This window comes from Erythranthe guttata, chromosome 7 (assembly GCF_056151865.1).
Source record: "Erythranthe guttata isolate IM_541 chromosome 7, IM_541, whole genome shotgun sequence".
NCBI lineage: Eukaryota > Viridiplantae > Streptophyta > Magnoliopsida > Lamiales > Phrymaceae > Erythranthe > Erythranthe guttata.
The window spans coordinates 2,871,989-2,887,814 of NC_142539.1; the positions used below are offsets into that span (position 1 = coordinate 2,871,989).

Here is a 15,826-nt window from a genome sequence, read left to right on the forward strand (position 1 = left end):
GTAGATTTTTGAGAAAAAAATGGTAGACGAAAATGCTTGCCTAATTGACAGGCATTACAGAGAGACTCCCTAGGGTCTTTATTATGGGAAAGAAAAGTGCTAGAAAATAAACGAGACATGACGTGTTTGCCGGGATGGCCTAGACGCCGATGCCAAAGAGTGCGAGAAGAGGGTGTTGCGACAGTGAGGAAAGCAGCAGGCTGGCATCGACTTTGACGAGACTTTCAGCCCAGTTGTCAAACCAGCCACTGTTCGAACAGTTCTCAGTATTGCTCTCTCGCGATCATGGCCAATCCACCAGCTTGACGTGAAAAATGCCTTCCTACATGGCAATCTCTCTGAAACTGTCTACTGCGAGCAACCTCCCGGATTCGTCGATCCATCTCGCCCCACTCACGTGTGCCGTCTCAACAAAGCACTCTACGGTCTCAAGCAGGCACCACGTGCTTGGTACAAGCGTTTTGCATCTCACATTACTACCATGGGGTTCAGAGAATGCAAGTCCGACACTTCACTCTTTGTGTACTGTCGCAACAGTTCACGCGACTGTCGCAGCAGTTCACGCGACTGTCGCAACAGTTCATGCGCCTACCTTCTGTTGTATGTAGATGACATTGTACTTACGGCCTCCACACCTGAATTGCTCCGCTCCATCATCGCTGCACTTAATCAAGAGTTCGCAATGAAGGATCTTGGCGATCTTCACTACTTTCTGGGCATCTCAGTCACTCGCTCGTCGAATGGGCTATTTCTCTCTCAACGCAAGTACGCCGACGAGATCCTAGAGCGTGCACACATGGCTTCCTGCAACCCTTGTCTTACGCCGGCTGACACAAAGAGCAAGTTGTCCTCGACCACTGGACCCCCCGTTGCTGACCCTACTCTTTATCGCAGCCTTGCCGGTGCACTGCAATACCTCACGTTTACTCGTCCTGACATCTGCTATGTTGTGCAACAAATATGTCTATTCATGCATGATCCGAGGGAACCTCATATGGCTGCTCTTAAGCGTATCCTTCGCTACATTCGTGGGACTCTCGATCACGGCCTTCAGCTCTCCCCCAATCCGGACCTCTCCCTTATCGCCTACTCCGACGCCGATTGGGGTGGCTGCCCTGACACTCGTCGTTCGACATCGGGCTATTGTGTTTTCCTCGGCAACAACCTCATTTCTTGGTCCTCCAAACGACTGGTCACTACCTCTCGATCGAGTGCGGAGGCCGAATACCGAGCTGTCGCAAATGCCGTCGCCGAAACGACTTGGTTACGCAACCTACTTTCTGAGTTGCTCTGCCCACTTTCGAAAGCCACTATTGTCTACTGTGACAACGTCAGTGCCGTCTACCTATCGAGCAATCCTATTCAACACTCTCGTACGAAACATGTGGAGATCGATATCCATTTTGTCCGAGACAAAGTTGCTTTGGGGCACGTTCGAGTCCTTCATGTCCCATCCGCCTACCAGTTTGCCGATATCTTCACGAAAGGACTCCCTACTCAACTGTTCCAACAGTTTGTCTCCAGTCTCCACGTCCTCTCCTTTCCCGTTTCGACTGCGGGGGTGTATTAGCGTATCTTTATATATATTACGTATCTTTATTATTCTTATTTATTAGCTTACCTTGTGTATTAGGTTTCCTTGTATATTAGGTTACCTTGTGTAGTAGGTTAGGGTTTCCTACATGTAACTATATATATGAGTAATATACGTAAGAGATATTATTCTCTCTTTTCTCCAAATATATTTCTCCTATAAATTTCACAATCTCATATCGGTTGAATAGTGATGAAGAGTTCTAAAAAATTCTATAAACTCGAGATATGATCTACATCAAGGTACATTTACGTACTACCACATACTTAATTATTTTTTAACGTTAAAATATATTACCACGTTGTATATGATTTGAGCGTCAGAAGATTATCACGGGAAAAACTCTGACTTATCCCTTAGTACGTTGTTGTGATGTAGGTTGGGCGACCACGTATTCTCCATTCGGTCGACTTCAGTGTTCGTGCACAATGACCCTTACGACCCGATCAACTCTTTAATCTCAAGGGAACCTCGAACTAACCAACTTGACTGATCAGTGATCCTGCATCATATATATTTATATTATAAAGACGTATTCACTATTAACCAACTTTAGGTGGTGTTTGCAAAAACTTTTATAAATAGATTATGAACTTTTTATGTTCATAAATCATAATCTATTTTTAAGTATTTGTAAAATGAACTTTTGCTTTTGCTTCTCTTAAACTAAGTAACTTTAAGCTATAATTTGTTAAGCACCCATGATCCTACTTTTTCTCTATAAGTTTATTTTCCAGTAAATTTGCAAACATCCCCAACTTTTATAAATAAGCATTTAAAATCAACTTAACACATAATTTATAACTTTTGCTTTTAAATAAGCTTTTACAAACACCAGTCTACATCTCTCGTCCGGTATACGAGCTAGTGTACAATTGTGGAATTTATCTAATGCAATTAAAATAATTAATGTCAATAAAAAAAATGAAGCAAATGTCAACTTAAATAACTAGGTTAGGCGGTTATTTCATTTAAAGGTTAGTTCAGCAAATTTATTTAACTAGGTTAGCTAGTTAGGGATTTCCATTAATTTATTGCCAGCATCGAAAAATTGTCTGAAATTAGCAAATACCTAAACGACGTCGTTTCACGCAAGTCAACTGGATTATGTTTGTTCCCCTTTTATTATATATAAAAATAAAATTAAACTCTGTGAATCGTTGAGGAATTAATTAATTTAAAATTTAAACAATAATTTAGAAAATGAAAATAGTGATCATTGAATTTGAGAGAGCTGACTTCGGTAGAATTTCAAGATTGAGATCCGTTTAGAGAGAGAAACAAACCCCCATTTCAGTTATTTGGCTATGTGACAATGGCTACGGCGCTAAAATTTCCATCTTTATTGGTGGCGGTGGTTGCGGTGGCGGCGGCGATCCTGTCGATGAGCGGCGGAGATGCCCAGGAATCGGAGGCGGTGGCTGGAACGGCGCCGTACAGGATCCACACACTGTTCTCGGTGGAGTGTCAGAATTACTTCGATTGGCAAACGGTGGGCCTCGTGCACAGCTTCCGCAAAGCCCATCAGCCCGGCCCGATTACCCGTCTGCTCAGCTGCACTGATGAACAGAGGAAGAATTACGCGGGTATGGATTTGGCGCCAACGCTCGAGGTCCCTTCAATGAGTCTGCACCCCAAGACTGGTGATTGGTCAGTTCACACACACACACACACACACACACACACACACACACACACACACACACACACACACACACACACACACACACACACACACACATTTATATATTTTTATATATTTATATACAAGTCTCTTTGATTTTCCCCATTGTACAATGAGACATTTGATTCAAGAAATTAACTTACATTAAGCCCTTGTTTGGGAATATCGACGGGATTTCGTAAGATTGGTTGAATCGTAGAGCGGTTACATTGCCCTATGATTATGTAATATGTGATTGTCTTATGTTTATGATGTACGATTAGACACTCTTTCGTATTGGGTAGTAATATTCATCGTATAGGATTGTGTAATAATAGGAGCTTATCCGTTTTTAATCACGGGCTTCAAACACGAAAGCCATACATTTGATAAATCTTGATTTAGTGTTGACAAGGCCTTATAATAGTAGGTGTGTTCGTGTTTTAGTATGTTCGAGATTTGATTTCTTTGTCGTGTTGTGTTTCTTTCACTTGTTTCGATCAAGAAGTTGAACTTCCGATCGGTTTATGGCAGGTATCCAGCAATTAATAAACCGGCCGGTATTGTGCATTGGCTTAAACACAGTAAAGATGCCGAGAACGTTGATTGGGTAGTTATTCTCGATGCGGATATGATTATTCGAGGTCCGATCATACCATGGGAGCTTGGAGCAGAGAAAGGCAAACCCGTTGCTGCTTATTATGGGTAAGTAATAATTAATTGATAATTACTACTACGTATAAAAAAGATTCTCGTTGGAGAATATTCCGTAAAGATTGGATTTTTATGGACAGGTACTTGGTGGGCTGCGATAATATTCTTGCTAAACTGCACACAAAGCATCCGGAAATATGCGACAAAGTTGGTGGGCTTTTAGCAATGCATATCGACGATCTTCGAGCACTGGCGCCTATGTGGCTATCGAAAACCGAAGAAGTTAGGGCGGATAAAGATCATTGGCCTACTAATTACACCGGTGATATATATGGAATGGGCTGGATTAGTGAAATGTACGGATACTCGTTTGGTGCAGCTGAGGTAACTTTTCTTTTCCTTAATTTCAACTCTTGTTAAGTGGATTTAGTGGGACCCACTCAATTAATTTATGTTGATTTAAATTCGTTGGACGAGTTGACGGTTGGGTTTAAGTATATTATGCTACTCGGTGAATATTGTACATGAAGATAAACGAGAGTTTGAAATTTTAGTTTGTATATGTTGTATACCTATGGGTGGAAATTGGACGAATAGGATCGGAATTAACACTTAACACTCTTGGAGAGATTTCCAATTTTCTCGGATTTGAAAAAATAATTTAATTTTCCGTTCCTAGAAAAAAATATGAAAAATCGAGTTTTCGGAAATTGGAATGAAAAAACTTGTTCCAAAATGTTTAGTCACTTATAACACAAAATACATAATAATATTGATATTATAATTGTATTTTGTTTTGGAAAATAATCGATATTTTTGGAAATTAAAACCATATCGGAATTGAATATATATTCCACTTCCATTCCAAAAAAAAAAAAAAATCGGAAAAATTATGAATCGGAGCTTTTGGAATTCGGAACACCAAATATTGTAAAAAAAAAAAAAAATGAATCAGAATTGGCGGAATTCGGAGTTTGTTCCAATTTTACCCCCTATATACGAGTCTTTGTTATGCATATATAGTGTTTTTATTTCTCATCCAATAGATTAATTTCTTACCGATTTTTTTTTTTTGTTGCATAATTTATCAGGTGGGGCTTCGCCACAAGATAACCGATAACTTAATGATATATCCCGGCTATACCCCACGAGAGGGCGTGGAGCCGATTCTCATGCATTATGGCTTAACGTTTAGCATCGGAAATTGGTCCTTCAGTAAATTAAAACACCACGACGACAATATCGTCTACAATTGTGGCCGACTTTTTCCCGAACCTCCTTATCCTAGAGAGGTAAATTAATTTTATTTATTTTTCATCGAATTTATCGCAAATTTATGATTGAAGATTCAATTTTTTTTTTTTTTAATTTAATTTCTTGCAGCTCAATGCAATAGAAAGCGATCCAAACAAAAGGAGAGCACTGTTTCTAGACATAGAATGTATGAACACTCTAAACGAAGGTCTATTATTACATCACGCAGCACGCGGTTGCCCTAAACCGAAGTGGTCGAAATATTTGAGTTTTTTGAAGAGCAATAAATTCGCTGAGTTAACTCGCCCCAAAAAATTGACCCCCAAAAGCCGTCAAATGATGGAAGTTATAGTGCGGAAGCAGAAGGAAGAAGCTGCTGAGCTGGATAAGCAGAAGCAGGAGCAAGAAGCTGCTGAGCTGGCGAAGCAGAAGCAGAAGCAAGAGCAAGAAGCTGCTGAGCTGGCGAAGCAGAAGCAGAAGCAGGAGCAAGAAGCTGCTGAGCTGGCAAAGCAGAAGCAGAAGCAGGAGCAAGAAGCTGCTGAGCTGGCAAAGCCGCACCCGAAAATACACACGCTTTTCTCGACGGAATGCACGCCTTACTTCGACTGGCAAACGGTGGGGCTTGTACACAGCTTCCACAAGAGCGGACAGCCTGGCGAAATAACGAGGCTGCTGAGCTGTACAGACGAGGATTTAAACAGTTACAAAGGCCACGATTTAGCCCCGACTCATTATGTACCGTCCATGAGTCGACATCCATTAACGGGAGACTGGTATTAATTCCTCGATTCTTCAAGAATTTTTCTTAGACTCTATAATCAACTTGCAGAGTGAATATTTTCATTATAAAGTAAGTAAGCCGAGTATTTGCTTCTCAGGTATCCTGCAATCAATAAACCGGCTGCAGTTCTTCATTGGATGAACCATGTGAAAACCGACGCAGAATATATAGTGATATTGGATGCTGATATGATTATGAGAGGACCGATTACGCCATGGGAGTTCAATGCGGATAAGGGTCGACCCGTTTCCACTCCCTATGAGTAAGACACTATCGTTGTTTTTTTTTATATATATATATATATATATATATATATATATATATATATATATAATTAAAAAAAATCATTTAAATTGTGTATTGAAGTATATGACCAACGTAAGCGCTTCAAGTTTGTTGTCCTCGTTTTGGTCGGTGAGATAACCCATGATTAACTGAATAATTCGACTATCCAATTACTTTTGGGGCTGGCACAAAAGTTTTGGGGAAGAATGGGCCGTTTTCTTGATTTATCGACGAATTAAATATTGGATGAGTCCTCCTAGTCGAATCATACTAATTGGTTTTTACCCCCCTAGTCCAATCATACACTTGGCCTCGTTTGGTTGGGGAGATTAGCCATTGTTAACTAAATAATTGGACTTTGTTTGATGTTTGGTATCCCCAGTAACTTGTCGAGTCGACCCGCAAATATTATGTTAATCTTGCCTTTTAGGCATGTCTTTTTATTGGATCATCAAAGGTTCAATAATATAATTGGGTTTCATTAGATTATTTAATTTTATATTGGCTAATCTTATCTTGGCAACCAAACAAGGCCTAAGGGCTCGTTGTGGTTGGGGAGATTAGCAATTATTAACTAAATAATTGGAATTTGTTTAATGTTTGGTATCCTCAATAACTTGCCGGGTCGACCCAGAAATATTATATTATCATGGCTTATCTTGCCTTTTAGGGAGTTTTTTTGTTGGACGTTTCGGAGTCCGATAAAATTATTGGATTTTCATTAAATTATTTAATCTTATCTATAAAAAAGTTATGCAATCTTGTGAAAATACAATTGTATGATTGGACTAGGGGGATAAGAGCTCAATTTTCCATAATTACGGGCCGACACAAATAAGATCTAATTAATTAATTAATTAATCATGGATATTAATTTGAATTTACGTGTAATTAATTCTACGACAGTTACTTGATTGGGTGCGATAACGAGCTGGCGAAAGCACACACTCGCCACCCGGAAGCTTGTGACAAAGTAGGAGGTGTGATAATAATGCATGTAAGGGATCTCAAGAGATTTGCGCTTCTTTGGCTCCACAAAACCGAGGAAGTACGAGCCGATGTGGGCCATTGGTCCAAAGACATAACCGGAGATATTTACGAAGCTGGTTGGATTAGCGAAATGTACGGTTACTCCTTCGCTGCAGCAGAGGTAATTTTTTTATTCTTTTTAACACAGTTAAACCTCTATAAATTAGTACAGTCGGGACCAGGGGAATTCTATTAATTTAGCGAATTATTAAATTATCGAGTTAATAATTTAACAAGTTTTCATCGAGTCGGGACCGAGAGAAACTATTATTTAATCGAGGTTATTAATTTATCGAGGTTTTACTGTACATCCATTAATTAAAAATGGTTAGATTTGCTTAGTAATTCAATTGCAGATCATAATTCTTTTGGGTAAATTACAAGAAACCCCTTGAGCTAAGGTCAGTTTACACAAAAAACCCGTTACCTATCCATAATTACCAAAAAAAACCCTGAAGTTTGTTGCCGTCTTACATTTTCACGGAATATTTTTTATTCTATGGAATATTCTTTAAAAGTTACCGAATTTAACCTAAGCGGTAATTGTAATATATTTTTGTTTTTAATAAAATATGACTTTTTGTACTAGCTATTGTTTATGAGGAGTTTTATTGTTTGCTGTCGTCTTATTTTGACGGAATCTTTTTAATTCCATCGAATATGTCGCAAAAAAAAACAAAATACCAATTTTACCCTCGGGGTAATTCAAATATTTTTTTTAAAGTGAAATATGACCGTTTTGTACTAGTTGTGTATGAGGAGTTTTTATTATAATGTTTTATCATTTAAGAGAGTTGCTGATCGTGATCGTGATCTTTTGAGTGTTTGACCGTATTCGAAAATTCCCGTGCAGATGAATTTGCGGCACGTTATAAGCAAAGATATGCTGATATACCCAGGGTATATTCCCGTGCCAGGTGTCAACTATCGGGTGTTTCACTACGGCTTGGAATTTAGGGTTGGCAATTGGAGCTTCGACAAAGCTAAGTGGAGACGTATGAATATCGTCGACAAATGCTGGGCCAAGTTTCCCGACCCGCCCGACCCGTCGACGCTAAAACGGGTCGACGAGGATTCATTCCAACGCGATTTGCTCAGCATAGAGTGCGGAAATTCTTTAAACGAAGCTTTAAAAAGTCACTACGAAAGACGAAAATGCCCCGACCCGAATACGTTGTCCAATCCCGTTCGAGAGCAAGCCAAACCCGCCCCTAATCCTCCTTCCTTATCCCCTCCGATTCGGAAAAAGACCCCCGAAATTACGTCTTTGCCCCCGCCGGACCGTGGGCCCCCCAGTGAAATAACTGCCTCGAGGAAAATTGGAAAGATCGATGATGTGGATGATGGTTTGACGCATGGCGACGTGGCGGTGAAGAACGAATCTCGAGAGATATCGCCGCCGGTAGAAACCAACGAGAATCAAACGTTCGGTTTTATGAGATTTTGGATAATTGGGCTTTGGGGGTTCTCGATTCTCTCCTTTTTTGTGGTGATGGCTATGATGATTTCGAGGCAGAAGGGGCAGAGGAAACGGGGTAAAGCTTTTAAGACCAAGAGACGAACCACGTACTCGGGATGAAATAAATTTTGATATTTATATATATATTGTTGGTCGATTCGATGCTAACGAAAAGCTAACGAAACATTGTATACGGCGAAAGAATCGAAAGGGTAAGTTTTCAGAAGAAAAGAGTTGAGGCAGAGAAGGGCATTTATAATGGACTGATTCATTTCTGATGGTTCTTTTTTTTGTAATGTATGTTAAGGATATTATTTTTTTTATACAGAGACTTGTATCAATAATTTTTTTGTATAAGAAATTTAATACAATCTAAAATAGAGGGTTTGATCTGATTTTTAAGGGGCAATTACTTTGTTTAATTATGGTGGTGTACAATCTAAATTATGAGCACATAACCACCTCGTGGTTAACAGAAGTAGCGTCGGTTAGTTTTTTTCGTCAAATGTAAACGTGCATGTCAAACTTCAAAGGGGTCATCTGTAAAAATTAAAGGGAAAATGTAGACACCGGGTGGTTGTCTGCTAATTATAGTATTTTGATATTTGACACACACAATTAATTTTGACAGAAAAAATTAACCGAAGCTACTCTATCAGAGAATTATATGCGAGAGAGAGTTATATGCTGATATTACGAACACAAAGTGGTAAATGAGCAGAAACTTGTAACCAATTAAAAGTGATACTTTTGATTTTTAAACTCCTACTTTTTCCCTAATATTCTCTATTGCGTCAGATTATTTTTGGAAAATTTACAGTTTTCACCCCTCTTTGTAATAATTACACATTTGGTATCTATGTTCGCAAAAAAAAACATATTTGGTCCCTCATGTTTTAATAATTTGACAATTTTGGTCATTTCCGTTAATTTGACCTCAGTCCGCCAGTTACAGTAGCAGTGGAAACACATTTGGTTCCGTTAGTTTTAACACAGAATGGACAAAAATTATCAAAATTATTTTTAACTATTAAAACATGAAGAACCAAATGTGTTTTCTTGTTAACATGGGGACCAAATGAGAAATTATTACAAACTTGAGGGATGAAAACTGTATTTTCCTCAATTATTTTGTCCGGTGATAAAAGAAGTAAAGAACCCATTGCCACCCATATAAGTGTCCCGGGTGCGACAAATTCGACCTAGCAACCGTTACTAAGAGGATTCAAACCTGGATCAATCGACACAGATTCGCTTGCTCCAATCGCTAAATGATCATCTCTTACACGACAGTATTTGAGTCAAATTAGAATTAAAATGAACTGACATGTCAGCGTTAATGAATATACTTTTCCAAGCCGGCGAGCTTGACAAAATCAATAACAAAAACAAATCTAGACTTTTCCAAATATATATATATATATATATATATATATATATATATATATATATATATATATAATACACTGCAAAAATGAAAGAACACATAAAAGAAAATGGAAAATAATAAAGAAAATGTAAAAGTGGTGGGGTTTTGGGTAAGCCCATTTGTTCAGAGGGTACGATGGGCACTAAAAATGAAGGGAATAAAAAAATATGAATATATAGAAGAAGATATATACAACAAAAGCTCTCTTCTTTCTGAGCTGAACCCTGTGTACGGCAAAGTACCTGTTCTTGTTCATAACGGTAAACCACTGTCTGAATCTTCCATTATACTTGAGTACATTGATCATGTGTGGAATGACGATTTTGCCCCTCCATTGTTGCCTCGGGATCCTTACCAGAGAGCTCAAGCCCGTTTCTGGGCTAAATTTGCTGATCAGAAGGTATATATTATATTATATAATAAATGTATAAATGTTTTTTTATTTTATTTTTTGACATTTTTATTATATATAAATGTATAAATTAAACTAATATACTTCTGTTTATGTTTCTTATTTAGTTTCTTTTAAGGTTTGAATGAATTTTTGTTTTAGTTTAAATGCACGTAGCTCTTAGGGGTGCGATTATGAGTTCAGTAAGTTGATCGAACTGTGCCGAATCGAAATTTTGACACATACCGAAACTGAATGCCAAACCGGTGATTCGGTTTGGTATTCGATTTTTTGATTACTTAAATTTTTGTAATTCAATATCGCAAAATTTTATTTTTATTTATCTTGGTATATTTTACTTAAGGGTAAATTACGGTTATCCTCCAGCTGCAGTACGGTGAAATTATGGTAGAAACTCTCGTGTGTGGGTTATTACAATCACTCCCTTAATTATGAATTTTCTTACACGTTCATCCTTATAGTGTCAAATTTAGTAAAATTTTCTAGATTATGTGAATATTTTGTAGTTTGTATCTATTTTACCCGTTCGAACTCCACATTTTGAAACAAGATGATCATAAGAAATGTCTCTTGGCTTGTAAATATCAGATTATGGGCATCAAAAACTGCAATTTTTTGCGCAAAGCGAATACAAATTAGAGAATATTTGACACCATAAAGATGGACATGTAAAAAGATTTATAGTTGAGGGGTGGTTGTTGTAATTATCCAAACATGAGGAGTTTTTTTTTTTTTAACTTGACCTTACCACGGAGGGTGATTGTTACCCTTTATTTACATGCCTATATTTAAAAACAAATCGAGTTGTAATTATTTTTTGGAATGATTTTTAATTTTTCATAATATTTTCTGTGATGGGTAATTAATTACCCGAACGGAACATATATCTCGGTTCGATAATTTAATACGAAATTCTAGTGTAAACCAAAATTTCGTTATGGTTTTGCCGAATGAGCACTCCCACTAGTTGTCCCACACACTTAAGTGTTTGTAATCAAATACATTTTTCTCTATTTTCTGGTGGATTCCCTATTTTCATGACGGAGACCGAAATATTATTTTAATTTGAATTTCTCCAAAAAAAATAATAATAATTGTTGATATTCCTCAGGTTCTTGAATCAGCATGGATGGTTCTCTGCTCAGAAGGCGAGAAACAAGAGAGAGCGGTGAAAGAAGCTATTGAAGCTCTGGAAAAGCTTGAAGAAAAGCTGAAATCGGGTAATAGCGTTTTCTTCGGAGGGGATACAATCGGGTATTTGGATCTTATGGTTGGATTCGTTTCGTATTTATACCCTGTTTGGGAAGAAGCTGCGTCCGTCAAAATCTTGGACGCTTTGAAGTTTCCGGCATTGGCTGCGTGGCAGAGTGATTTTCTCAATCATGAACTGATCGCGAGCGAGTATTTGCCGCCCAGGGCGGAGGCCGTTGCTTATTTCCGGTGGCGCCGGAGTGAACTAATTCCGGTTTATAACAGGATGTATTGAATTATGTATTGTGATAACTGATAATGCACAATTGATTGAAGTTAACTCAATAAGATCATAAAATATTATATGAATAAAGTTATGTTTTTTTTTTTTTTTCTTTTCCTTAGAGTTTTGGTGTTTTAAGAATTTAAAATGTTGGGTGAATATTCGAAAACTCCATTACAAATTGAACAACTATCATGGCTAATCTATTATAAATTTTGACTTATGGGAAGGGAATAGGTGATTACAGATTAGATTAAAAATAAAAAATAGGAAAAAAATTATAAGAGGAATTAGAAACAAAACAAAAAAAAAAAAAAAACATGAACAACTTAATTCTAACTAATGGAGAAATTAAGCTTTTTGTTACGACTCAGTTTTCTTATCCCCTTTTCTCGTCCAGTATCCATCGATGGGGGCTCCAACAGCCTAGTACAAAGCACAGTCATCGAGACCCTATATCATACTGAAATCTCTTAGAATTTTTGCCAATAGTCTCACCCAAACCTCCAGCCTAGCTAGATTGTTACTTTCCCTTATTTTTCTCACTCAGAAGTGAATCTCACTCGAGCACCGAATAACAGGAATTTCAGAAATCTAAGTGAGATTCAAATTGTATGCGTTAAGAGTTGTCTCTACAGCATAGAGTAAGAAAGGAACGACCACCGTCATAGTCAAACGGTTGTGTACAGATGTACTATTAGATTAGAGAGTGAGAAGAAAGATCAGAAAGAGAGAGGTGGAGGTAAAATACTTCAATGCCCAAAATTAAGAATGTGGAGCATTTGAAAACTTTGACCGAATCCAAGTGAATTTAAGTATTGGATATTTAAACAGTTGGGCCACCTCAAGAGAATCTGGGTTAATGGGCTAAATAAATAATTCAGTTGGACCCAAAATCCAATAAAAATTGCGAGGGCACTTCTTGTTAATGTACGTTATTCATTTTCTGGATTTTGGAAATTCCGAATTCCCGGTTCCATAACTACAAAAGCCCGATCGGGATCAGGTAACCCGTCCCTATAACATAATTACAAAAATACGTGTGGCTAGGACTGATTTTCAGACGAATCTCGATAGATTCCGACGCACGCGCAATGCACATGACTCTAAGCCACTACAACAAAAATGTCTTTTAGAGACATTGAAAAGTGCCCTAATACGTACCATTTTGGGGCACTTATACTTATTAGGGCAAATAAAATAAATGTCGCGTAGTTGTGTGTCGCAATAGCTCATGGGGCACTTATTATATGTCCCTATATAATTTTCTTTTCAAGACACTTAAATATGTCCCGATAGACTATTTTGAGGCACATAAATATATCCCATAAGGTTGTTACTATTTTTGCTACGAACCTTTTTGCGACATTTACAACAATCTTGAGACATTTGTACCTGTCACTACAATTGGGACATTTATAATTGTCAATAATATATATATATATATATATATATATATATATATATATATATATATATATATATATATATATATATATATATATATATATATATATATATTATTTCCTAATTTAATAATGAAAAAATATAAATTAAAACCAAAAAAAATTACAATAATTATCAATCATCATAATTTCATTTGGATTCGGTCATGAAAGTTTACAAATATTACAATGAACTTCAATATTTGATTACAACTTCTTGATTAAAAACTATGTCTATGTTTCTACAAAATTATAGAGGATATCTTATTTAACTAATCATTCTAATATTCCAACACTAAAAACTCAAAATGCATGATTTAGCTCCATCACATGTTTGACTGCATCACCAATAAAATCCATTATCAAAGCAACCTACAAGTGCAAAAATACACATTAATTAATAACAAGAAAATAAGTTGTAAAATTCTAATTGAATAGCATACTTGTATCCCAATTACAGTAAACATGTGGATCGAGGCATAAACGAATGGATATTACACAAGAGAACTATACGCAAAACAAAATTGAATTTAGATTTAACATACTCAATACAATCACTAGCAATGATCAACTATTAGCTCTAATACTCGTAACATGTTTTCTTTTATGTAATAGTAGTAGGAATAAATAGTAATCACCAATATCTTGGAGGCACATTACAAAAATGACTGACACAAGCAGCACAAAATACACATTGGCCACTAACTTAAGCTTGTTATATGTTTGAGAACAACTAAGTGCTCTTTCTAAATAGTATTATTAAACATAGCTCTCGTTTATCCATCAAAATATATCTAGTCGATGTGCATAAAATTCTAACAGTAGGACTCAAGCGAGTTCTAGAAAAAAACACATTCTTTAATTTAAAAGGTTCAATTAGTATTACTATTTAAAAAGGTTAAAACATAGACACATACTTAAGTAGAAGATTTTAGATTACTAATCAACAACTCAAATGGTCAGAACCCACATTAAGCAAATCTCACTAAGAGAATATCAATTGACTACATACTACATGGAATATTCATCTACATCCAATCAAAGCTATAATAAACTAAACATAAAAAACAATTTTGGCATTGCCTTCAAATTGAGCAAGTTAGAATAAGCCATCTACCTAGTGACTTCTAGCCTCAAAATAGAAAAATAGTATGTGCTCATTTTCGACCTATCGAAAGTGGCACCTAATAATGTGAATGAATTAAAAGGATTGAAAAGAGTTAAATCGTATAAGCACTAAAATAAATAAACAAACAAAAAACAAGACTTTAGCTTGAAATTAGACAAAACCCCTCTTAAAAATATAACATACCACTGTTGCGACTATAATATTCACACAATGCTTGAATGCCTCATCTGTTGTGCAAGCATACCAGTGTTATGCAAAAAGAAACAATCGATTTTACATTGTATACTTTGGATCATATAAAGAGAACCGTTTCTTATTTCTAGGTTACCAAATATACAATACTTTTGCCTGTTAAATTAAACCAAATCAACATAAAAACGAGAATCACATGAGAAACAAATTATTGTTCTTCAATGGCAGCAAACAATGAATGAAAAAAGTTGATTTATATACTATTTTTTCCTTCTTCAACATGAACGAATAAAATATTGCTTACCATATAAATATTGCTCCATTATAATTGAAACCTATAAAATTTTATCTTCTTCATGTTATGAAATTTCTTCTTTTCTCACACAATTCTCCAATCTCAACTCGTACACTCACAAGGGCGATCAAGAGAAACACAGACCAACATATCCCTAATTCTAATTTCACATCATATACATGTAGCGTTTTAATAATTAAAAAATTAGGGGTTTAGGAATTGGATTAAATTATTAGGACGGAAAATTTCACAAAGATTGATGAGTGTAGTGAGAATCAATTACCGTAAAGACGAAAACAATTTTCATGAAAAAAAAAAATTGACTGAATTACATCGAACCGTATGTTCTTCTCCTCCTTCTGTGTTGATCTGCGTGGTTGAAAAAAGAGGGACTGATGTAGTAGGTTTATTCAGTGCAAGTTAAATGGGAACTGTTAATTGAATTCGTGGTGGGCTGGACCACAATAAATAAATGAACAATAAAAAATAAAAACAATAAAATAAAGATAAAAAATAGAAGGAAAAAAGAATAGGAACCGTCTAAACTAAAAGTTGGGCTTTGAGGGATAAGTGTCCCCATAAATATCATAAATAGGTAAAAAAATTAAGTGTCGTAATAAATTAGGATTGAGGCATTTATAAAAATATGTCTCCAAAAAATAAATGTCCCTATATTCTTAGAAGTAAGAAAATTTTATCAAATGTCCCAATAAATTATATTTAAGGCATTT

At 36.3% G+C, this 15,826-nt stretch overlaps 2 protein-coding genes and 1 long non-coding RNA gene across 3 annotated transcripts; 2 read left to right on the forward strand and 1 right to left on the reverse strand.

Annotated features, from left to right (window-relative positions):
- Positions 1-2,395: 2,395 nt before the first annotated feature.
- On the forward strand, positions 2,396-9,128 carry LOC105949797 (peptidyl serine alpha-galactosyltransferase). Its single transcript, XM_088820697.1, has 8 exons — positions 2,396-3,244; positions 3,792-3,962; positions 4,052-4,295; positions 5,003-5,203; positions 5,295-5,938; positions 6,044-6,208; positions 7,138-7,381; positions 8,114-9,128. The coding sequence occupies exons 1-8, from the start codon at positions 2,910-2,912 to the stop codon at positions 8,837-8,839; spliced, it is 2,730 nt and encodes a 909-aa protein (XP_088676823.1). The 5' UTR covers positions 2,396-2,909; the 3' UTR covers positions 8,840-9,128.
- Positions 9,129-10,202: 1,074 nt separating this feature from the next.
- Positions 10,203-12,140, forward strand: LOC105949782 (glutathione transferase GST 23-like). Its single transcript, XM_088820698.1, has 2 exons — positions 10,203-10,548; positions 11,672-12,140. The coding sequence occupies exons 1-2, from the start codon at positions 10,216-10,218 to the stop codon at positions 12,044-12,046; spliced, it is 708 nt and encodes a 235-aa protein (XP_088676824.1). The 5' UTR covers positions 10,203-10,215; the 3' UTR covers positions 12,047-12,140.
- Positions 12,141-13,587: 1,447 nt separating this feature from the next.
- On the reverse strand, positions 13,588-15,635 carry LOC148768981 (uncharacterized). The gene is made up of 2 exons (XR_016032134.1): positions 15,379-15,635; positions 13,588-13,851 (listed from the first exon to the last, which is right to left on the reverse strand). It is a non-coding gene; the product is annotated as an uncharacterized LOC148768981 (long non-coding RNA).
- Between the last annotated feature and the right edge of the window lie 191 nt (positions 15,636-15,826).

Bases quoted from the DNA above. Each gene is read 5' to 3' on its own strand.
- LOC105949797 (XM_088820697.1), top strand. From the start codon at position 2,910: ATGGCTACGGCGCTAAAATTTCCATCTTTATTGGTGGCGGTGGTTGCG. The intron at 5,204-5,294 runs GTAAATTAATTT...AATTTCTTGCAG, and splicing joins AACCTCCTTATCCTAGAGAG to CTCAATGCAATAGAAAGCGA. The intron at 6,209-7,137 runs GTAAGACACTAT...ATTCTACGACAG, and splicing joins CCCGTTTCCACTCCCTATGA to TTACTTGATTGGGTGCGATA.
- LOC105949782 (XM_088820698.1), top strand. From the start codon at position 10,216: ATGGAAAATAATAAAGAAAATGTAAAAGTGGTGGGGTTTTGGGTAAGC. The intron at 10,549-11,671 runs GTATATATTATA...GATATTCCTCAG, and splicing joins CTAAATTTGCTGATCAGAAG to GTTCTTGAATCAGCATGGAT.